This window comes from Vanessa atalanta, chromosome 7, assembly GCF_905147765.1.
Source record: "Vanessa atalanta chromosome 7, ilVanAtal1.2, whole genome shotgun sequence".
NCBI classification, from domain to species: Eukaryota; Metazoa; Arthropoda; class Insecta; order Lepidoptera; family Nymphalidae; genus Vanessa; species Vanessa atalanta.
The window spans coordinates 7,827,300-7,851,546 of NC_061877.1; the positions used below are offsets into that span (position 1 = coordinate 7,827,300).

Sequence of the window (24,247 nt, forward strand, 5' to 3'; positions counted from 1 at the left end):
AAACTTAAAATCGATTTGTAATAGGTATATTTTAATATTAATTAAAAAATGTTTTAATTTAAAGTAAATGGACTTTGTCAGTCGATAAAATTAAATGCTCTACATTTGCATAAGAATTGTAGAAATCCTCGAACTTAAAGCAATTTGGCTAAAGAAAGTTTTAACGGGAAACTGGTATCGGCGAAAGTTTGAGTGAACGTGGACTTCTCGTCTTCATACAGTTCTTTGTAAAACCGCAATGACATGGTTTGAAATGAGGTTAGACATATGAATGCAATTGGCGACATTGTTTCGAGAAATTCATTTCCAAAATTTTTACAAAACAAAAGATAAAAGGAAAAATAATACAGGAAAAATAATAAAACACACATATAAAAGTTTTTAGTAATAACGAAATCTATCAAGATTTTATAAAATTTATACAATCGTGTTTTCAAGTAAAATAATTCTCAAGGCAATTTTTCTAATTTTAATTAATTATTTTTTAAATAATAATCTATTATCTCCACTATTATACAAGTAACATATCGATAAAAGTAATTTTAATGAAAATTTTCTTAATTAATTTAATATAACATTGTAAGTTAAACAATACTCGAAATATTTTAAAGTTGAATGTTTTTGAACGAACATTCACTCATATCAATGTGTGTTGTAATATCTGTGCTGCTATAAACACTAAGAAAATCATCAGTATACGTATAGACGGTTGGTTTGGTTATGCACGCGGCCTCGCGCAGTCAGTTGTGTATCTAATCTTGGTTCGAACGAATGTTTTGTACTGCCTTCTTCCTTACATAAACATGACGAATACATAACATCAATACTTGAAGTATAAAAAGTGTTAGATTGTGTGAACGTGTTTAAAATTTTAATAAATTTAGTTTCATTGGAGGTTACACACAAATAATCAAGGTAATAAATTTAAAAGTAATTAGAACTATTTTTTTTTATATTTTTTAATAATATTGTCGCTTTGTTTATAAAGAATATGATATTATCAAAGTACGTAATTAGTTAAATGTTATCGTACTTGCCTTATGAGGAAAAGCGTAATGATCAATCACGTCTAATGGTGCGATTGGGTATTTTGAATGCAATTTAATAATTATAATTGAAATCATAAGTAGTAATGTCATCGAGATATTACTACGACTATAATTCATCCGTATTTAATAAGTATGTTCAGAAATAAAATATAAAGTACATCAATTTCTCATATAAAATCTAACTTACTTGCTTTATGTAAGATATACATAAGAGTATTAATAAACACGGTAAGATTATACATTTATAATCAAGGTTTACTAAGGTTATATTTATCGCCACATAGTTTAAATAAACAATATCCTCTAGCTCTTAATTGAATAAAGTAACATTCTCACTTTTAATTTTCTCATTAAAACTCGAACTACAAAATGATCGAACTTTAAAAATAATTAAACTTAACGATATACACTAACGTGTTCTAAAGTAAATAACTTAGAGAACACACATAAATAAATAAAATTAAATAAAAGATTTAAACCAGTTGGTATATGCACGCACACACGTATTCATATATACGTATTTGTCCTAAACGTTAGCAAATAAGGTAAATGAATCTTGTGCCGGAAAATATACACTTCTAAAACATAATAATGTCACGACAGAAGTTTTCAATTTCAATCATGAAATAAATATATAAAAAATATAATTTTGATTTTAAAATTGATTGACAACAACTAGATGAGTAAAAAACAAAAATAAAAAACACTGAGCGATGAGAATCAAATGTTCAAACCGAGCAAGAACTACTTTATGTTCATTCGTCTCGGCGGTTAAAGAAAACTTTTTTAAGCAACTTGGTTGTGCCCAAAGGAATTTGCCGCATACGTAGTACGAAGCGCAATTGGAGTAGCCTGGTGGAATTCCCAGTCCCAAATATCAATTCCCCTCAAAAAGGGGAAGACTCGACCCTAACAGCGAGCAAGATTTACATGTAAATAAGTAATATATAGTACAGTTTATATAGTAATGCAATATTTTGTTAATGTCCTGCTGACCGATTTCATGTCAGATCAGGTCAGGTGCACTATCTATTCCTTTACCCTCTGAATATTACGGGACTTAACGTTATATATATAGATAAAAAACGATAGAATATTTTTAACATAAAAAAGTTAGATATATTGAAATGTTATGTATAAATAAATATAAAAAAGAATGATGAATTGCTGGGATTGAAATAGGATTATTGTAATGTTATCATAGGATACATAAGTTTTTAGTATAAATAAATTTTCAGCACGATTTTTCACTTATGTTTATTATTCTCGGGGCATAAAGAATTACGTAGCGAAATCAATGTTTCATAAAATTGATTGCTTTATTCATTAAACATTATACTTAAATAGATGTTCAAAAACGTAAAAATATTTTTTGAGTATTTGTTTTAATCATTGAGATATCTTAACATGCCATTACATGGCACCTGCCATGCCACCTTATGTATTACTGGTAAAACGTATAACTTATTAGCTTAAGACGAAATTCTAAAATAAGATTATAGAGATACTAAGATACATTACCAATAAAAAATACATAATATGCCGCATATGCCGCAGGCAATTATCTCAATTTGCCTTTTTATTAACAGTCTAGCCATTTCATTTCACCGTTCAAACAGCAGCCTGATTGACGTCAGCCAATTCATTTAAAGAATAGGGTTTTTTTTTCTATAGAGTTTCTTGAAAAATGACGGACATAAAAATATGCTTAAAGTTTAATTCATAAAATTTTATTTAAGCAAATAATTATGTTTTAACCTCACCAACATGATTCTTTAATTTTAAATAATTAAGTAAGTACTATCGTATTTTTAAGAAAGTTAATAATGTGAGGTATTAACAAATCGCACGGAATACGTAAATCTAAGGTTTGTTTTTCTTCATTCCTTTTTCGATGGGAGTAGTCTATAATCGACTGCAACATAAAAAACATTATTTTTAATTAGCAACATACGTATGTTTGCCCTCTATTTTGACCTTGTCCTTCATTTTTAATCACACTAGATTGGACTTAGTAGATCTGAATTACAGGAAACAATAGTCGAGATGTTATAATATTTGAAATATAATTGTACATATTTAATATTAAAAAAAAGAAAGATTATTATGTATTAAATGACTGGCACTTTCTACGTGCTTAACAATTAACAACGTTTGAGCATAAATCAATGACAAGAAATAAAATTGGTATTAAAAATCCCGTGTTTGTGTTATTTTTTAATTAAAAAAATAACAATATATATATTATAAAATCAGAGAGAGAGAAAGAGAGGAAAGGTCGCCTGAAATACGTTTCGTACGTGAGGATTTCTGCCAGTTCCCTCTAGTGTAAGCGGCGTTAAACAATTTTATTCAAAATATTAACGCGATCGAAATCACGTGATACGCAGTTATGTTTATATTAGTGTAAATAGAAATAAGTATCCCATAGATTAAAGCATTAATGTCAAGATTTACTAAATTCATTAGGCATAATATATAAAACCGATGAATGGCAAATAAGCTCTAATGACATTCATCTGCTTTGTGTTACAAAATGTTATTTTACAAAAATTAGCAAATCATATTCACCTTGAATGATGTTAACAAAAAGAAATAATTGGCTAACATCTCCCACCGTTATGTTAAAATATTTCGACGTGCCTGCGAAGAAACAAGATTATAAAAAAATATTTTGAATTTTTATTAGTGCTTGCACAAATTCAATATATCATCTATTTCTAAGTGTGTATTTTTAATATATATTCACTCATTGCACACATTGGTAAAACATATTAATAAAACTGGATGAACTGGCTTTCTAAAAAGTCTAAAACGTTTATTTTCTTAGTTTTATTTATTTTATTATAAAGAACGAGATTTTTGAGATTACTGGATTGCGTACGCGCTATTTTTAAAGACTACGGGAAATTTAAGATTTTAAAATTCTCTAAAGAGTTTTATATACATATATTATAAAGGAATGAGCAAATGCATGGCACAAATTATTATTATCAAATGAATTGCATGCATTTGTCATATACATTTTTTATTTGTTTAAAATCCCGTATTTATAAATCAAGTTGTATGATTATTTTGTTACTGTATTGAAAACACTATTATAAATATGTAAATGTGACACTTAATAATCAAAACTGTAAACATTGTCAAAAACATTAACTATATTGCCAGTGACAATGCCAATAACCTTGCTAGTTGTCTGTAATTGTATTGAGCGTATCGAACACTGCATGTGGGTAGATTAGTTTGTTAGTCGGTATCTGCGTTTCAAAATAAACGTCTGTCATCTCCGATAAAATCTTCCTATGCTAGGGTTGAATAAATAGCATGATATTGTTTTTTTTAAGTAATATAGCTAATACCTCTTTTTGAGAAAATTACTAATATTTCTATTTACCAATTAAGCTAAAATCAGGATCAAACTTGAGACTATTCACATTTTGACGTTTAAACTAAATTAAAATAATAATGCAGTATATCTAAGTCACTTTTATTGAGCATTTAAACGAAGTCGTGCATCAGCTTGATGTTAGTAGATTTGGGTATAATTAAACGCAATAAGGAATTGTATTCATATAAACAATAGAACGAGCCGAGACTTGAATTGTAATGTAGACAAGAATTTATGGATATATATATATATCGATAGAAAAAAAAACTTGTTAAAACGTGGGTAAAACCAATTATATTTTACCGGTCATAAAGGTTGTTTACCTAATCGACAAGACGTCCTTGATATCACTTAATATCCTGGTATCAGATAAGAGATTATTCTAAAAATATATTATTATTGATTTCAAATTTGATATTAGTGAAAAACAATTGTATAGTTCAATTATAGACAGGGTTATATTTATTATAAGTATTATCAATAAAAAAAATATGTTCTATAATACCGTAATTTATTATTATTTGCAACACTCATTAGTAAGCAACAATGTTGGTTAAATAATTATACTTATATATGTAATTTACACAAATTTTGTGTATTTGTACAAAAATATAAATACATATATGTACGTTCATATTTCAAACATTATAAAGTTTGTTGGAGTATAAATATGGCAGCAAGCCATATATTTCAAAATTGCTTAATTTTATGAATTTATGGCGGAAACTGTAATAGATTAAAATAAATGAGTATATTTTGCAATTTTCTCTGTGAAGCCATATTCGTAGGACTGCACCCCAAAAAACAACAAAAACGGCTGTATTTTTAAAAGCAATTAAAAATAAAACAAAATTTAAACAATCACGATTCTGACATTTTTAATCTAAAAGGTCTGGGTGTTATTTTATGACTTTCAAAATTACAATGCCCTTCGTATTCACAGTTTAGTCTTTAACGCGCTCTGAAGATACAGTGAGTCTCAAAAAACCTTTAAGTATCGACCGTATGATATGCATGTTAAGTAAATACATTTAATAAAAGTTAACGAAATTGCTTAAACCTAGACAAAGCGCATGTAATTAAACAAAAAAAATAACAAACGTTATCACTACCTACTTACTATAATAAGACAAAGTGCACTTGCAGCGTCTGTCTGTCAGTCTGAAAGTGACAAACTCAAAATCTAACCAACGGATTTTTATAATTCATTAAGATTAAGATAAGTATTTCGATAAATCGTTTTATGAAGACCCTTACTCTATCCCTGCGAAGCTAGGACGGGTGGCTAGAATATTACAAACACAATAAACAAACCGAATGAATTTTTCTTGGTTTGATATTTACAATAAAAATTATCATCGTTGCATAATGCCACAAGCCAGTTATGCTATAACATGTCTGAAACTACTGAAATTAATGTTATACCTAATTTTTTATTACTTTTTGAAAATCTACATTAATGCTTGCACTTAAATTTATACGGAACAGTACCAAGACTAAAACGCAGAACGAAAAACAACGAAGTCGAACGATACGATTCTAAATATAATTTTTATTTCAACTCTATTCATCAGACAAAGGACCAAAGATTAATAGAACGGATATTCGTTGTTACTTGTTTTATAGCGGAGTAGTATGATAAATTACTGTTATAATTGAGCCAGAACTACACTTTGCGATTTGGTCAAGTTAAAACAATTATTATACAAAATTAGAACAAATTGAGCATGGCATAAAAGATTTGACTATAACGATTTTAATTGATTTATCCAGTTATAATAGATTTAACTCTCAGATAAATGTGAAACGATCAAATCTTTATATATTTTATCAACAAACGCTAAGCGTATACGTTTCTTTTACTGAGATAATTTATTTAATTAAATTAGTTAGAAAATTTCTAAAACGACCGTGATAGATGGGATTTTTGATTTTCTTGTTTTTTAGAAATGGTATTTAATGTTGTGTTTGTTTTGGGTTTGAGCCGGTGATAACATACCTTGAGTCTTTCTCCTTTTCTGTTTTATTCAGATTATATTTCAGTAACCAATTAAAAATAAGGTAAGTTTTTTGTGGTTTTTATGTACAACAAATATCATATCTAAGGAGAGAGAAAAATGTAAAAGAAATAATTTCTTTTCATATTACTGTTCAAACCTAACATTAATTTAAAAACCGGGACAACAATAACTTTTAGTAAAAAACATTTATTTATATAGAGAAATAAACGTACTAAATGTATTATTTAAAAAAGAAAATACTAAATGTACTGCGTGACATGTATTTAATAATAGGTAATAATATATTTAAAAAAAAGTTTGTTTTTGTTAATAAGATATTTTTAATGCTAAATGATATAGTCGTTACGTACAATGGCGTTTTTGTGGATATTATGGATTAGGCACTTTTTTTTTCTTAATACATTATAGCCGTCTTCTTGATAGGAGAGGCCTTTTCTATGTAGAAGTGTTATCACAGGACAATTTAAGATAGTAAGAAATACTGAGAAGTTTTAGCAAACATAGACATTAATAGCGTACGAAATAAAGGCATCTCTTATATAACCGACATTAAGGTTCCATCAATACCCGAACAAAAGCGATATCTGAGACGTTATTTCCTTTATGCCTGTAATTAAACTGGCTCGCTCGCCCTTCAAACAAAAATGTTTGGTAGCAAATTAGTGGGTGGGTGATACCAACCCAGCCGAGATTGCTTAAAACTCAGTCACCTTTAAAAAATGTAACGGAACAAGTAATAACCATAGTATTTTAGAAGAAACTAATTTAGACAAAGTTGCAAGAGACAGTTAGTAATAATACAGTGTAATAATTAATGATTTGCATACAACGACAATGCACAACTTGTTACTCTTGGCTTAGGATGCTCGAAACATGCTTAAGCCATTTAGTCGTTACAATGCTAATCATAAGAATGAATCTACTGCTAAGATAATTACAATTGAGATATTATATTAATTTTGTGATACTGTAAATCGTCAAAAAAGGCGTAGAGTAAAGGCGGACTGGCAAATGGTACCTGATTGAACATGATCGCATGATCAGTGCCGATATACATTGATGCTATAAGAAATACTATCCAACGTTTCATAAACTACGTAAAACCGTCCCTTGTGCCTCAAATTACAGCTCACTCACCCTTCAAATAACAATACAAATAGAGCTGCTTAGCGTTAGAACTAAATAAACGGAGAACGGAGCAATCAATTCGTAAGATATAACGCATAATTTATAATAGACAATTATATACCCTATAATCTATTAGAGTATGTTAGTGTTTTTATAATTTAGCTAGAATTGTATACCGTTATAATTATTCTACACTTTCAAATCTAATCTGATTAGTATTATTATAAACTAATGACCTTCACAAATATCAGGATATATTTACACACAGCGGGAGCGTGAGGATAGTGCCTCCTCTTACCTGCTCCAAAGAAGAATACTATGAAGAAGGCGACGGCTATGCGCTCCTTTACACCCCCGCTATAAACATCACATATGCTAAGATACCCATACCAGGGGAACCCCATAGGTATTGGAAGACTATATAGGCGAGCAATCAGTCGGGGAGACATGGCAGCATTCGTAAGCGATCCCGTGATAACCCCCGTAGAGACGGAGTTGATAGCGCTGGTTTTTTGTGGGTATTTCGGCGCACTCGGCGCCGGTGAATCCCACATACCCCCCCAATTAATACGGGGCAAACGCGTAAAGGTTTAAATAGTAAACTTAGTGTTATTTTGAAATTATAACTCAAATTTAATAATTTATTAATTACGGTAAACCTCTTCTCACTTAACCTACATATATAAGGCTATAAAATTGTCCCAAAACCTGTCGAAACTTATTTATTACTTTTTATTTAAATAATTTAATAGTACTCCAGCGGTACATAATAAACATTTCCTATGATAAAATTTAAATGAAAAACAAAAATACATGATTAGCATTATATGCACACTAGTAAGTTTTAAATCAACAGACAATTTATAAAATTGTTGTATGACATCTTTGCTCTAAATGTCACACGCACACTCTAACTAATAAGCACACATATATACACATACAAACAATGAATAACATGACACATAGCGCAATACATAATTCATATGTAATTTTTTTAGATATAGATGTTGAGCAGACATACAATAACATAATACGACGAGTATCACATCATGGTATAAATATATTATGTCGTGGCGCATTAGAACTAACTACTAATAATCATGGAAGCAGTTTGAAGATAAAGCTTCGTTTATTTCAAGCATATCGTTTGCTCCTAGCTTTGGGTACCTTTGAAAAATGTGAAAAGCATACTCGTAGTTTTATGCGAATATTTTGAATAAAAAAAAAATATTTTTCTGTGTAACGTACTAGTCATATTAGTTTTCATTTGTTTAAAATAATAAAATTTATGAACTTCATAGTGATGTGCACAATATTTCTGTATCCATCCACTCACCCTGCTTTAGTTTTCCGTAACTGACACTATAAAATAATCAAATTTATTTATTATTAGTATTTTTTACATTTTATATTTCCAAAATTTCTACAAAATTTCAATTTTTTTTTTCATTTCATATCCTTGGAATTATCCTTGAAGATAAACTACATCATACCTTATTTAATTTGGAAATATTACTTAAATGGAAAACATTTAAGGTTTTTTGACCAAATTCAAACGATATTTTTATAAGTATTATTTAATTTATATATTAATTAAATAATACTTTTGTGATACATCCAAACGTAGGCGTAATTGCTGCTACAGTTAGTGATGTATCAGATATTCCAGTTTGAGTTGAACGACCAGTCGACGACTTGCTCAAGTTTAAGTACATCATTATTTCCTTTTTAATCGAAACAGTAAAAATAGTGAAGTTAATTGCAGTTTTTTAAAAAAAATACGAATTGTATCTTCTCTTAATGTTGAGAGTATAACCTAAACGAAAATCCTAAGCTTATTAAAGCTTAAATAAAACTTATTACTTGTGTACTAATAAAATGTGTCCAAAACATAATATATCATTTTAAAGAATTATCAAAGGCTTAGAATTCCTGTACTACGGAGGACCAAGTAGAGTTCAAATTTTGTGTACGGTGTATGATGAAGTGTATTAATTTAGTACACATTTTTTTTAAGTTATTTTCAAGTTATTTCAGTATACCTATTTCGTTTTATTTTTAGTTTATTTGTCACATTTTTTTTTGTTATAATTATTAGATAAATACAGTTTAACTTTTTGATAAAATTTCGTTACAAGTTTTTATCATATATTAATCATTACTTAAAAACAATGTTAGAGTTGAATGACTACTTATAATTCAATACTGTGAATGTCAAAGATATCAACTTAATTTTGAAAATTATTAAGATAATAATAAAATGAAATAGCTGCTATATTACATTACAAACTTATTACATCTGTTTTTCCTAATTGAGCAATTTATTCGCTCTTCTCATCCTTTTATAATTCTATAAAATATCCACCGTACTAGTACGAAATGCGTGCATGAATTAGTTTGCTCACAATGAGCACTTTTCTTTACGTTGAACATTTCTTCTAAGGATATGTACCTTATCCTAACGGTAGAATCAGCCGACTAATTCATTAAAATTTTTGTTCTTTATTAGTCAAAATACCATTATTTCATTTTCTACCTATATTTTTTAAATGAATTAATAAGGCATTTCTTGCTCCATAGTCATACACAGATACAAAAATCTGCAATAAAACTGACGGCAATAGTATACAAAGTCGAGTTGGCAAACTACTTAATTAAAATGTTAAATTTGTTACCTTGAACTTTATCGTATCAACAAATCATCTATATATAAAATTATATTATGAACAATATGTATGAATATAACGATTTAAAAAAAAATTATTGACCTTTGGACTGACTATATTCATTAAGAAGAGATAATAACAAAACAATTTGAAACATTGACAAAATATGTAAGCAATTTTTTCTTTCAATATGAAATTCAATATCAAATGAAAAAAATCACGAAAATTCCTCTGACATTTTTACTGATTTACACTTGCTAGGCTATACTAAAGGTTATAAGGTGAAACAAACTAAATAATTAATTATATTTACAAGTAATCTAGATCTGATACTAAAGATATTTTATAACGATTATAAGATATTGGCGCTAGCTACATTTTGTTGTGTTCGTTATCATATTTTAGTTAAAAGATATCAAGTTAACCATCAAAAGGATCTTGATCTTGTATTAATTGTGTTGACGGTGGCTATTGGTTTCCTAGGACGAGCCCTATGGTGGTATGGTGGTATGCTGTGGCATACCATAATTTGTCAAACTGGCTCTACGCATTGTTAGGGGAAGAAGACGAAGTGGCAAGAACATCAGCGTAAAATGAAAACAAACAGCGCATATATTCGCCTCTGATTCGATAAAATATTGTTATGTTTGTTCAATTGCAAAAATTCTAATATATTTTTGCTTAAAGAATTGCGAATTAAAAAAAAAGTGAAAATGCTACTAAAATTCTTTTCGTCAGTCTACGCAGTCATGATTTTAATACTGTTTTAAATTCTAAAACCTCAATGTAAATAATTCTTATATAATTGAATGTCTTTTAAATAGATTTTGTAGTCCATTTGATCAAAATACTGAATATTAAGAAAACCAAATAAAAGGAAAATAAGTAATAAAATAATAACATTATAAAATTTCAAATCACAATGAAACAAATATTTTTCACGACTGAGATTTAAGTTAATCGTCTAAAAGTTCTTTAGAATTCCAAACAGTAGTTTCACAGCGATTCTGTTGTTCCGATTGTATAGAGACAAAAGCGACATGAAAGCCTAGAAAAACTAAAAACTTCGATATGTACTGTTACCGGTGTTTTTATTTCACTTTTGGTTGTGATTTGAATACGTACCTAAACGTATATACATCCCGAGCTGAAAATTAGAGTCATATTTTATAGATACCTTGTCACAGTGTAAATAAACATTGGAAAACCAATATTTAAAGTTGAATTTATATGCATAGTATTTGATTGTGTATAATCAGTATCTCATCTCATCTTTTATAATTACAGATGGTGAACATTTTACCATTGCTGCTCTGCTTCTTTGCACTTCAAACATCTTGTAAAGCTGCTCCGAGTGAAGTTAATATAGTAATTCCTGAATATACTGAAGAAGCCCCAAAACTTGATAGCGTGCCTAATGATGTCACTGATCAAAGTTCAGTTGAAAACCAAAGTGAAAATAATCAACGACAAAAGAGATTTTATGATTATCCGGGATTTGGATATCCACCCTTCGGGTTACCTCCAAGTTTTCCTTATCTGGGACAATCTCAATACTTAAAGCGAGATGAAAGTCAAAATACAGGCGTTTACGGTACAGAGGATGCCTTGAAGTTGATCTTTAATCGTTTACAAGGAATACTTAGCGATGTCAGACACCAAACACAGCCTCCGCCTCAGCAATCGAGTATTCCCGCATTTATTCCTGTTCTTTTTATACCGCATGCCGGATGCAGCTGTACCACTAACAGTCAAGTTCCATCTCGGCCCGTAAATGGAAATGATCAGACGAAGCCGAATCAAGAAACGACTACACCAGCTTTACCTAATAGATTTCCCGATTTAGAAGATACGCAACAAAATTGGGGAATAGTAAACGGTAATGAATCGAATGTAAATGTCGAGGGAGACGGAAACAGGCCAATTTCCTTTGATCCTATAATTCCTCAAACGCCGATCGATATACCAGTTCCTCCTGTGGAACATGGTAGTGTGCAAGCAGGAGCCGAGCCTCAATCAATTTCGACTACTACTTTGGGACCGATTGCGAGTAGACCTGCTAAAGTTGGTAGTAGCAGGGCACCGTACATTACCCCTAGCGTTTGTGACGGAGCAGTAGTAAGCTGCTGCTTGCGACCTCAGATTACGCCTAATTGTTTTGCCCTTCAAGGCTGTCCGGATCCTTCTCGATACGGTAACCCGTGTGACCCTGAGGTAGTATTGAATGTGGTTAGAAAATTGGAACATTATCTTAAGCAAAAAAACAGTTAATTAAAAATTATGTGTAGCATTATTTGGAAATGTTAAATATTTCTTTAAACTGTTTTACATATAATTGTATAATTAAATCATGAAATATTTAGCTGTTTCAGTATACACCACACTATAATTATGTGGATACTGCAATTCTTATCTTTTATGAGTATTATTTAAATGAAGATGTAAAATTCGTAAAGAAATACTTTGAGGTTATATACGTTATATTGTTTACTATAAATCTTGTCTGACCTAAAAAAATTCGCAAAATCATCGCAACCTCAAGTGACAAATTAACTCCTTTGTTAAATTTATATATTTTTCTTGGAAAAACAGTTTTCGATCGAACAACATAACATTATGGAACTAAATAACATAGTTCGCCCATCGCAGCTATAAATAACAATATTATTTTTAATTAGATTTCAATACGTCTACATAAATGTGATATATGTTCCTATATTTTTACGAAGTCCGCCGCCACAAATATGTTGTAGCAATTTTATAATATCATGTTACTAATTTAATAATTAAGCAATTTTACAAAAACAATGCCACGTGTGAGCCAAGCCTTTTTAAACGACGCTACCTCATTCTACTGGCGTGATTAGTAGGCTTATCCATATTTGGCATTAAAATGTTAACACTCTTATACAAGTATACAGGTACAATTAAATTTTGAATAAAGTATTTCATTTATAAAAAAATGACCGCTACAAAAATAGTAACTAAAAACTTATGAATAACTTTATTATCGAGACGTGTACGTATTGTATTAATATCTAAATAGATTTGCTTCAGAGATAATGAATTAAACTTATTATTATTTAAATATATACCTTGGCATATAATAATTTTATATAACTCTTCGTTGACGTAATAAATAATATCATTTTTAAGCTCGAGCTAATTTTGTCGCGGGTTTTATCTAGAACAATATATATTTTGTGTGTTTAGGTGAAAATTGACTTAAACATCATACAAATAAAAATGTATTATTTTTGATTACTTAAAACCTCTGTAGCGTTTAATTTTTTATCTCCCTTAACCTCAAATAATGCTATAAAATACTCATATGAATATATTCTAATTTATTTATTGGTATGTTAATTTTAATATTAAGGTTTAAATGAAACAACGAATTCTGTAACAGAACTGTAATAAAAAAAAATATTGATATGTCCGTAAGTGTTTATTTGATATTTTGTATAATACTGCATTACAAATAAAACATTAAATTATCGTTTTGTTATATTATTTAAATCCATTGCATTTCAGTCGTGCATAATTTAAAACTACCAGGTGCGTAATGTCTATTTGCACAAAAACAATTTTCCTGATTGACTAGAAAATTCACAACCAATCAAACCGATTTTTTTTAATTTTAAACTCGTTCTATTAGCAACACCTTATCATTATTTTTTACATAGTTCCTTTTATCTATATCCATCACTATTTTTATTATTTTATACTTACGTAAATACATATGTATATGTCGCAGCCAACTGGTTAAATTAGCCATCGGATTAAACGCCTAGCCACTTTACTAAACGGTGCTGGTTAACCAGCGGCTTGAATGACACTCAGCCAAATCATCTTCCATTCATAGAATAGGGATTCATGTAAATAAAAAATATTTATATTGATAGTTTAGGTGGGAACATCTTTTGATCATTTTGTTCGAAGGCTCCGATTCATATATTAATTGATTGCTCAAAATTGTCACAAAAGCGACTTTATTAATTATGACTTAGTATGAGCTTATCGGTCTCATCCCTACAGTGTTTTTTAAGAAACCGAAGGTGCGAAGGGGGATGCAGCTCGAGCCTCCTAATACAAAGCACACAGTTTGATACAAAGGCGAAGGTGCTGCACGTCCCGTAGCGCTGAAGGTCACTCAGTTTCGAAATCGTTGATAAATAACCTAATTTTAAGGTAAGAATTACAATATTTATCTTTGTCTAAATCTCAAGATCCATAAAAAGGAGAGTCTATAGCCAGTTACCCTATTGTATGAACGGAAGATGAATTGGCTGAGTGTCATTTAGACTGCTGGTTGAACAGCATCGTTTAGTAAAGTAACTTGGCGTTTTATTGGATGACTAATTAAGCTAGTTTCCTGCGACATATATGCGAAAAACTGAGTCAGTTTCAAATAACATTCTTGAGATTGCATAGCGATCATCAAATTAAAAAGCTGTTAATACGTCTCCGATCGTTTGTTGGCAGAGAACAATCTACCAACAAAATTATTCCCGAGAAGAATAGGTGTCTGGCACGTGGACGGTCGCCGATGGCTGCCAAAATGATTCCAGGCAGTTTACGAACTGCTTCATCCCGAAACACACGATGGTGAAGTTACTTTTGTTAATAAAAATGAGAGTCCGCTCTATTTATAATTTTGGAGATTCATAGTCCATTCAGGATGTATTTAACAAAATGTTATTTACAGTAGCATCACAAAAAATTGATTATTTATAAAATCGGTTATAATAATTATTGTATAAACACGAGAAGCAAGGATAAGCTTATCTCGCCAAGTTTACGACTCCGTAATCACTAAATCCTTTCTAGGCAAAACTATTAATTTCTGTAAATCTTAATTCCGCGGATATTTGAACTTTTTCAAGTCAGCAATATAATCATTTGATAAAAAAAAAAACATTAATATGAGACATTTTACTCAACACACGACAGATATTCAGACAGGATAAATTTAATCGTATTTGATTTTGTATTGCAAATGACAGAAAAGAGTAACTACTGAGTATCTTGCTGGTTCTTTCCGGTGAAATCTTCATTACGAATCGGTATAAACTTTAGATTTAAACCAACTCTGTGCTTGTAGAAACCAACTTCAGTGGATACTGTTATTTTGATTTGATTTGAATGGTAAATTTAATAGGTAATATGGGCATATAAACACTATTTGGTCTCAATCATATAAATGAGGCTTTTTATATATGTATATAGTTTCGAGAGATGAATCAACGATCAAGGGACACGTACAGTTCCACTTTCGTAGCACTCTCCGACTAATGTGTATGTGTTATTGTACAAATCATTATTATTATTTCAGTTCGAAGCCGTGTATTGCTGATCTAAGCGCTCCCCCAACGACTACCATGGACGAGTTTGCACTACCCAAGAGTTTGCCGCGACCCTAACAATTAAAAATTATATATAAATAGTTTTTGTGGTCGTTTCTTTCGTATTTACCTATATGATTTTGATTAATAATACTATTTTGCAATTTAAAAGTAAATCTATTTTTAAAATATATTGTGTTGATATATTAATTTAAAAATATATGTATACAATTACTCAGTCTAGGAGAAAACGACGAAAAAGTACCAAAAAAAGTTATTTTTTTACGATAAAATTAATTTTTAATTGATTATGAATACCTAAAATTTTTGAAATAATAGTTTTCACTTATAGCACTCTTGATTACACACTCGCTGATTACTAGTAGATGATAATAGCATTTAACTTCCTTGAATAAATGGTTAGCTGTTACGTGTACTACAAATGCAGATCACGAACTCGCAGGATTTTTGAGACCAACTTCTCAAACAGAACTAAACAGAGTTAGGAATTTGGTAGAGTTGCATACCCGTAGAAGGCAAATAAAGCCTCCGCTCTCAAGTCGGTACCAGTCTCTGGTAATATTGAAGTCACGAGCTTGGACATGAAATTTGACGTAGGTATATCCTTTAAAGTGATTTACGTTCTGTAAACTAAGCATAGGCACTTATACATTACCAATACATAATGTATGAGTATTTGAAACAAATTAATCCAAAACAACAAATACATTTAATACGTGACTAATAGCATTTATTAATTGCAGTTATTGTAACTTCCGAATTGTTTAATTTTAATGAATTTAGTTAGACTCAAACTCAAATTCCTTTATTCAATATAGAAGTATTACACTTTCTTATTGATGGTCAAATTAAACACTACCACCGGTTCGGAAAAGGAAACACCCTGACCTGAGAAGAACCGGCGAAAGAAACTCAGCGGGTATTTTTTTTACGTCAAATTAATTATGTACATAATTATATATGAATAGAAACAGCCAGGAGGCGATCGTTTTATTCCCAAGGTGTGCTAACAAACATAAACTCACTAATTGTATAGTAACCTTTAGCACACAAGCGTTCCCTAACAATTTTTTTAAATTTCGCAACAGAAGCATTTTGAACGCTTCCTGGGATCCTGTTGTAGAAGCGTATACATTGCCCCACAAAAGAGTTGCTGACTCTATGCAGTCGAGTAACAGGAGTAACAAGATTATGTTTGTTCCTTGTACCAATGTTATGAGAATAACATTTTCTCATAAAAACATTAATATTTTTCCGTACATACAAAACATTACAGAATATATATTGAGAAGCAACAGTCAATATCTTAATTTCTTTAAATTTATTCCTTAATGATTCCTTGTGTAATATGTACTCCAAAGTGATATTTTCGAACGGAGTGAGACGTTTTAAGGATACAACATTAAGTTTTAATTTGGGGGGATATTTATTTATATAAGGGCGTCTATAATGTGCTGCGTCAGCATATAGAGAGGGGGGAATTGTTTATTTTAAGAGATCAAGTAACTACACAACTGAGTCTAGCTGGAATACACCATTTAAAACAAATAAATCAAAAAACAGTTGTCAAAAAATAAATGGCAAATTTTTGTCTTTTTTACAGCTGGTTAAACTCTGACTTCATATATTTTATTTGTACTGACGTCATTTACAATATTAAATAAATATGGAAACGAAATCTCATGGAACACGTATACGCATTTCCATGAAGTTATCTTCTTACGTCAATATTAGTCAATATCGAATAATCTTGACCGATATCCGCCACGATTAGGACGTCAGTAAATATCGAAATATCGGAACGTTATCCCGATATAATAATGACGTCTATCCTAATATAAACCTACTAGTGGGTGTGTCTGACTCTGTATCTGCTTAAGTGATGTAAAGTGGGAAATATATTTTTTCCAGCTACTCGTTCGACTAATCTGCATTGGCAATAAATATAGGTATAAATACATTATATAATGACGCACAGACTGTCTACCTATTTCAGTAATACAAGCATGAGTAGTCACTCATACATATAACAACTGTTCGTTTGTTCGGACGTCGCGGTCAATTGAAAACTTTATTTACTATATTGTTGACTGAGTACATTTTTATACGGATAAAAACGAAAGACGTAAGTTTTAACTTAATTAATTATTAAAAAGCTTTTTAAGCATTCGGGTTTTATGAGCTTTGATTCAAAATCTATTATGAAATTGTACGGCTTAATACTTAAGAAGACTTCTTAAGTTTGAATTTGTTTAATCGTACACAGCTATTGTAAGTGCTATATCTGGATTGTCTCACACTATTCTGCCTAAATTATTTTAACTATATGTTTTAGGTCATTTGTTTAAGGTCATTAATAAACAAAAAAAAAACTATTTTGTTTCAGATGGAGACGTACAAATGTATTAACTTGGTATTCTTATTATTTTGTATAATGAGTGTACAGACCGCTCCAAGAAAATTCAAAGTTATTGAAATTGGCCACTCGAATAGTATATTTGCCGATGAAAGCAATCCTCGCAATCAAAACCCAATCCAAGATGTACAAAAACCGACAAACCTAATACCACAAAGTCATAGCCAACAACCACGAATACAAGAAAACCAAAAACTTACTCAAGCCATTTCTGCGAACGACAATGTGAAGCTATTTAATAGATTTCCACATATGGAAGACGTGAGACAAAATTGGGGAATATTAATAAACGGATCGACGTTCGAAGATGAAGACGAAAAACTATACAAAAGACCAATCAACATACCGATGCCATCTATAGAAAATCCTATGAAACAACCCATTGACTCAGCGAATGTAAAATCAAAAGCAACACCATTGACAGTAGCACAAACCTCTTCGAATTCAGAAGTAAGTGAAAAGGCTCAATTAACCTTAACATCCGGATTGAAAAGGAAAAAACAAGTTAAGCTTACATCCTGTGATGTTGCACGTATCGTTTGCTGTATGAGGAACGATAATTTAAAACAGTGTTTTACTTCAAATAACTGTTATAAGAAAGTCGTACCCGAAACTACTTGCCAAATAAATGAAATACTGACTTTTTTAAGAACAATTAAGGACAGATAAATAATGAGACAAATTAGATCTTATAATTACTCTTTTATATTGTTGATACGAATTGTTTTAATGCAGTATTTTTTTAACAATTATTAAGCTTTAATTACTTATAAGTGATTTAACTCTACGCTATAATTATTTATTCTAGTTCTATATAGTCGTATAATTCATAGTACTTTAAGTCAATGACAGCAGAATATAAATACGTATAGTGTAAAAAGTCTTGTAATGTGTTCATTAACTTGTATAAAAAAAATCTCTACGCTTATTGAATCATTAACAAACTTTAACCCTTATTGACACATGTTATTTATTTTATTCCTTATTAGAAAATGCATCTTAAATTAACAAAATATTGTCATTTATATAAAATACTTTATAATTTTACAGTAATTTTTATTCTTAATGTCTATTATCAGTCGTAAAAAATAAAAACTACAAGAAACTTATTCATTAAAAATAGAGGTTCACATTCTATTAAAAAATATATGATTAAAGTAGAATTTTTTTATAATTAATATAAATGTTATAATTATGTTAACTTTATCCACACAATTATCGTCTATTGAAAATAAAAACTGTTAATGGTGTTACGAATGACAACAATTACATTCCACTTCAATTGTTTGAACAGGATACCGACTCAGCGTTTTCATTCCTTAAATAACAAAAAAAAATGTAGCAATTATATAAAAATTACTGACGTCTTGACTTTAGAATATATTAACAACAAATCATTCAACGATTGTATACATTTTATTACTTTATAAAGTCTTTGAAATTTTAAACTATCTGTGGTTATAGACAAGATGCAGCGACCGGTTGGCTTAGTAGGTACTTTTTATATAATGAATAATTCGATTATCATCCTTTACCTTCTTAAAAAGCTTTAAATTAATAAAATGATATAACAGTCAAACATACTTAAAAATCTTCCATTGTTATTGTTCTTTTATGACATATGTTAGTCATAAAAGTAGAGTGCCGAGATATATAGCTGCGGGAGCTATACCAACAAGCCTAGACAAGTACATCAATAGTAAAAAACACAAACATTTATAGAATTTAAATGGACGTTACCAAGAGATAAGTATGAATAAAAGGCGATAGAAATCGTCTCAACTCGAACTAACGAATTAAAATAATACCGGTACAGGTATTTAATCTAAGCTCTTAGTTACGTATTTAAAATATATTAAGTCCCATAAACTTATATGGGAAATCATCTTATATTTTAATTATAATTCTTGTAAAAAAAATATTTAGTACTCAAAAAAGTAGTAACTATGAAATAAAAAAAAATCTTTTTTCAGTGACGGACGCGAAAGGAGAAAATTACTTTCTAATTAGTTAAAAATGACGTAATAAATTGTAAAATCATTATTATTCCGCATTTCGTATTTCTACGTCCTTACTATAACGCGATAACACCTATTTCGCAAAAACATCTGCGTAACAAACATTGGGATATAAAAAAACCCGAACGCGTTATACCACGATAAGCTATTATTATATTGACGTTTAGTCTCGAGAACAACCAGATACTATTAGCACTCATAAGAGAACGGACGTTTGAGTAAACAAGATTTCTGTTGAATTCATAAATATTTACGTTACGGGACAGGAATTAAAGTGAGTAGTGAATTTCCATTATCCAACTACACATGAAGATCGTACAGTTGATAGTGTAGTTTAATATATTTTGTGGCAATGAAGATTATTTTTGTTTCGGAAGTCAAATTGAGGTCAACTCTTAATTTATAGTATAATCGACTAACTGTATAGGTAAGCCCGTTACATGATACATTTATGCGTTTACAGATATTTGAAACCTTATAACATAAGTCTAAAAACGAAACTGTACTTTTAACTTATTTTAAAATGTACTCTTTGCGTCATTCAATTCAAAATATCTGTGTATAATTTTATCCAATCTGGGAAAACCCAACATAACGTAACCCCTGACTCAGACTAGCCGTCAGCGTCGATATTGCTTTATTTGAAAAACGTGTTTTAACCATTCTACTCATATAATTGTTAACGAAAGTACAATGTTATACCATGTCAAGATTTGATAAGTAATATCTTTAACTCAGAATATTTGAAACAAAAAGAAATATCCGCGACCAAAGTTGACTTGATGACCTTCGTGTCTTTGTACACTGTTATTTATATTTATACGTCTACGTATTGTCAGTATGGACGGTACGTACATCCTTTTGTCAATAAAGCAATAGTTATACGAAAGCATTCAATAATCTAAAATATTATTATATAACGCTGCTACATTCACAAGTACTTCCGAGACCTCGTGTTGTAATGACGTCAAACTTCCTTAATCAAACTAATATAATAAATGCGCTTGTAACTCTTGTCTGTATGTTACCTCATCATGACTAAGTCGTTGGACCAATCGTAATAAAATTTGACATATTGGTACCCTGGGAATTTAGAAAGCTAAAGATATAGGCCTATTATAAGTTACGGGATTAACGAGAATATACGAGAGCAGCGGGGAAAATAAATTTAAAGTGACCAGAGTAGCAAAGAACAGCTAGAGGTTAAATTAATTTTAAATGACATGTGGGACAACATTATTTTAAAGAACTTACTGTTATACCAATAAGAATAATTTTAAATAATTAAATACACCATAAATATTACATATGGTAAGACTTACCAGCAAAAAAATAATAATTTCAAAGCTTAAAATTGGACTATCATTATAGTGTCAAATAGCTAACATCCAGTAATTTAAAATAAGGCAGCAATTTAGATCACGGATAACTATAAAAAAAAAATAGCAGGTTCGTTTGTATGTTAATTATTTAATGTGTATGCAATTTCGAGTTAGTTGTATGTAATCGTTATGTTCTTTAAATGTCCTTGCTCTACTCTTGAGAATATATGGATTTAATTATCCCAATGTGTGTGACGGAATTAATCGAATACATTAATGTTTCCTCACCATGTTATCCTTGCAACCAAACAGGAGTTGAATCATAAACATAAACGCAAATTAAACACATAAACAGTCAGTGATGCTTGGCCTGAAATCCATATATTCTATCCACTGGGTCATTTCGGATGAAACTAGAGAAGACATATTGAAAACTTGTTATTATTTGTATTTAAAAACTAATTCATTTACGACACTACTAAAGGCCCATACACGTATCCGCTGTATCTTATGGATATACATATCCTATAATGGAAAAAATATCGATACGATAGTTACAAATAAGTCTTCCATTTTTTTTTTATGAAATTTAACATGAAATAAAAATAAGGCCAGCAAGGAAAACCGAAATGATTGCGCAATTAATTTAGTTATTTTTTTCTTTACAGAAATGGCGAAGTATTGTGTTTTGATAGCTTTGATGATGATTGCTTTGCAAGTGAATGACGCCCGAAACATTGGATCAGCTCTAGTCAAGGTCGGAGACAACAGCAATATGTCAACACCATACATGACATACGAGGAATTACTGTACATCCTCAAATTCAGACATGGCGAGGAAAATGCAAAACCGAAGCATTTAACACCGTGTGCTCGAGCAATTTTAGGATGTTGTAATAACAAGGTTATGAATGAATATTGCTCTGAATCCTTAAAGTGTGGATCCTATTTCTTTGACGATAATCCCTGCGAAGACAAATTTATCATAGACGCTCTGGAAGCAGCGCGAGTATTTTATGAACAATTCAACAGTATAGCAGCATAAATAAGGTTCAAAATGAAATATCATTAAAAAATGAAAGGTAACAGGGAAAATCAGCCAAGGCTAACCTCAAGGAGTTACGATGAGGTAAACATCTGACAGGATATTAATTGGAACTGTTCACGAACAATACATAGAATAAAAGAAAAGAAAAATACAAACCCACATTATTCCAGGATTCAATCAAATAAATGATGTAACAATGTACGACGGAAAGAAGGATACATTACAGATACATTCAAACTAAAGGAGACTACGTACAGTGAATAAAGCGATGGAATAAAAGTACAGATTTGAATTTAGGAACCAGGTTTTGCTGACGGTTGTTACATTTCATTAAGAAACCTTGATGATAGAAGAATTTCAAAGCAAAATTATGATTAAGTCAACTAATTAAATATGATTTTCTTTCGCCGGTTATTCTCAGATATCAAGTATTTTTCTTCCAAACTTTTGGTAGATTACAGACCACCAATGCGCAAATAAAAATGCTACAAGATTAAATAAAAAACTTGATTAAAAAATATATATATATAATATACATTCAAATTAAACTGAGGAAAAATTTTACAGTAACTTATATAAAACATAAAACTTATATCTTTATTTTATAGTACTACTATAGTATTTTTATAATTTTAAACGGTTTGTTAGCTAATTAAATACAACAGCACTTTGTCAGAAAGCGTTAAATATATTTTGTTAAAATCAATACAATATTAGTTATTTATTACAATGGCAATAAATCATTATTGACAGTGCATGTGATTGACAGACATGCAGTGACGACAATATAAGGAATAAATTATATACAAACTAGATGATCCTGCAGCTTTTCTCGTTTGAAATTTATAAAACTTTACCTGTAATTCACCGTCTCACACATAATCTCGAGGGGTAAAATAAAACAAGGACCTCCAGGACTCAAACTATCACAAAATTTCATAGAAATCAACTTGATTTAGGTGAAATTTGGAGCGGTTTATGCGTGAAGAGTTAACGTAGTTACTTTCGCATTTATAATATTAGTATAGATACCTAAATATATAAACTGTCATTATATCATTCCATAATTAATCAACTACCAATTTCTTGTTAAAAATATGTATATGCCATGTTAACGACATTATTCTGTGTATAAAACGCGGTAGTCCCTTACTAGTTTGTATAATTTTGTGACAAAATATACCGTATGAATAAGGTGTGTATATAAGTTATTTCTAGTGAGATATGCACATATATTTATGGTTATTATTGAAATTTTAATGTATGCGTTAGGTGTAAAATAACGCACTTAGAAATCACATTAGCAGTGTTTTTAATGTATGCTAAAAATTGCTAGAGGCGTCTCCGTTCAATTTTGTCCCAAAGTTTATAACGCCTTCATTATGCCTTGCCATTAATTCTCGCTGTAAATAATGTAAAAATAATAAAAATTAATTGTGTTCTCAATCCACTTATAATTTCATAATTAATTATAACTTATATTATGCCATTTACGTTTTGAGTACTATATAAGAAGCTAAGATAATTCTTCAAATAAATGACGAATTAAAACTGACCCGAATTAAAATAAATTACTCAACAAATATCAAATTACACGCCTGAATATTTATAACCAAAGCCTCATAAAAGCGAACGAGGAAAATATTGAATATGGAGAAAAACATCGACGGTAAATAAGGGCGATTTTCGACGATATAACTTAGATTTTTGTGATATTAGATGTCGTACACACGTACGATACGTGATAAGTGTTAGCAATAAAATGTTTTAAGTACTTATATCAATTTTTATTTACAACAGCAAATATTGTTATTTAAATTGC

At 29.9% G+C, this 24,247-nt stretch overlaps 2 protein-coding genes across 3 annotated transcripts; both read left to right on the forward strand.

Moving 5' to 3' along the window:
• The first annotated feature begins 715 nt into the window (after positions 1-715).
• LOC125065355 lies at positions 716-13,711 on the forward strand. Its single transcript, XM_047672916.1, has 2 exons — positions 716-915; positions 11,543-13,711. Exon 2 carries the CDS (start codon positions 11,543-11,545, stop codon positions 12,524-12,526), a length of 984 nt encoding a protein of 327 aa, XP_047528872.1. The 5' UTR covers positions 716-915; the 3' UTR covers positions 12,527-13,711.
• A 3,884-nt stretch (positions 13,712-17,595) lies between these two features.
• LOC125065107 lies at positions 17,596-22,213 on the forward strand. Of its 2 annotated transcripts, XM_047672538.1 has the most exons (3): positions 17,596-17,746; positions 18,008-18,487; positions 22,046-22,213. In XM_047672538.1, the coding sequence occupies exons 2-3, from the start codon at positions 18,008-18,010 to the stop codon at positions 22,067-22,069; spliced, it is 504 nt and encodes a 167-aa protein (XP_047528494.1). In that variant the 5' UTR covers positions 17,596-17,746; the 3' UTR covers positions 22,070-22,213. The 2 variants fall into 2 exon arrangements, with proteins under 2 accessions (XP_047528494.1, XP_047528493.1); XM_047672537.1 differs by lacking the exon at positions 22,046-22,213 and having other exon boundaries at positions 18,008-18,921.
• Positions 22,214-24,247: the final 2,034 nt, after the last annotated feature.

Bases quoted from the DNA above. Each gene is read 5' to 3' on its own strand.
- LOC125065355 (XM_047672916.1), top strand. From the start codon at position 11,543: ATGGTGAACATTTTACCATTGCTGCTCTGCTTCTTTGCACTTCAAACA.
- LOC125065107 (XM_047672537.1), top strand. From the start codon at position 18,008: ATGGAGACGTACAAATGTATTAACTTGGTATTCTTATTATTTTGTATA.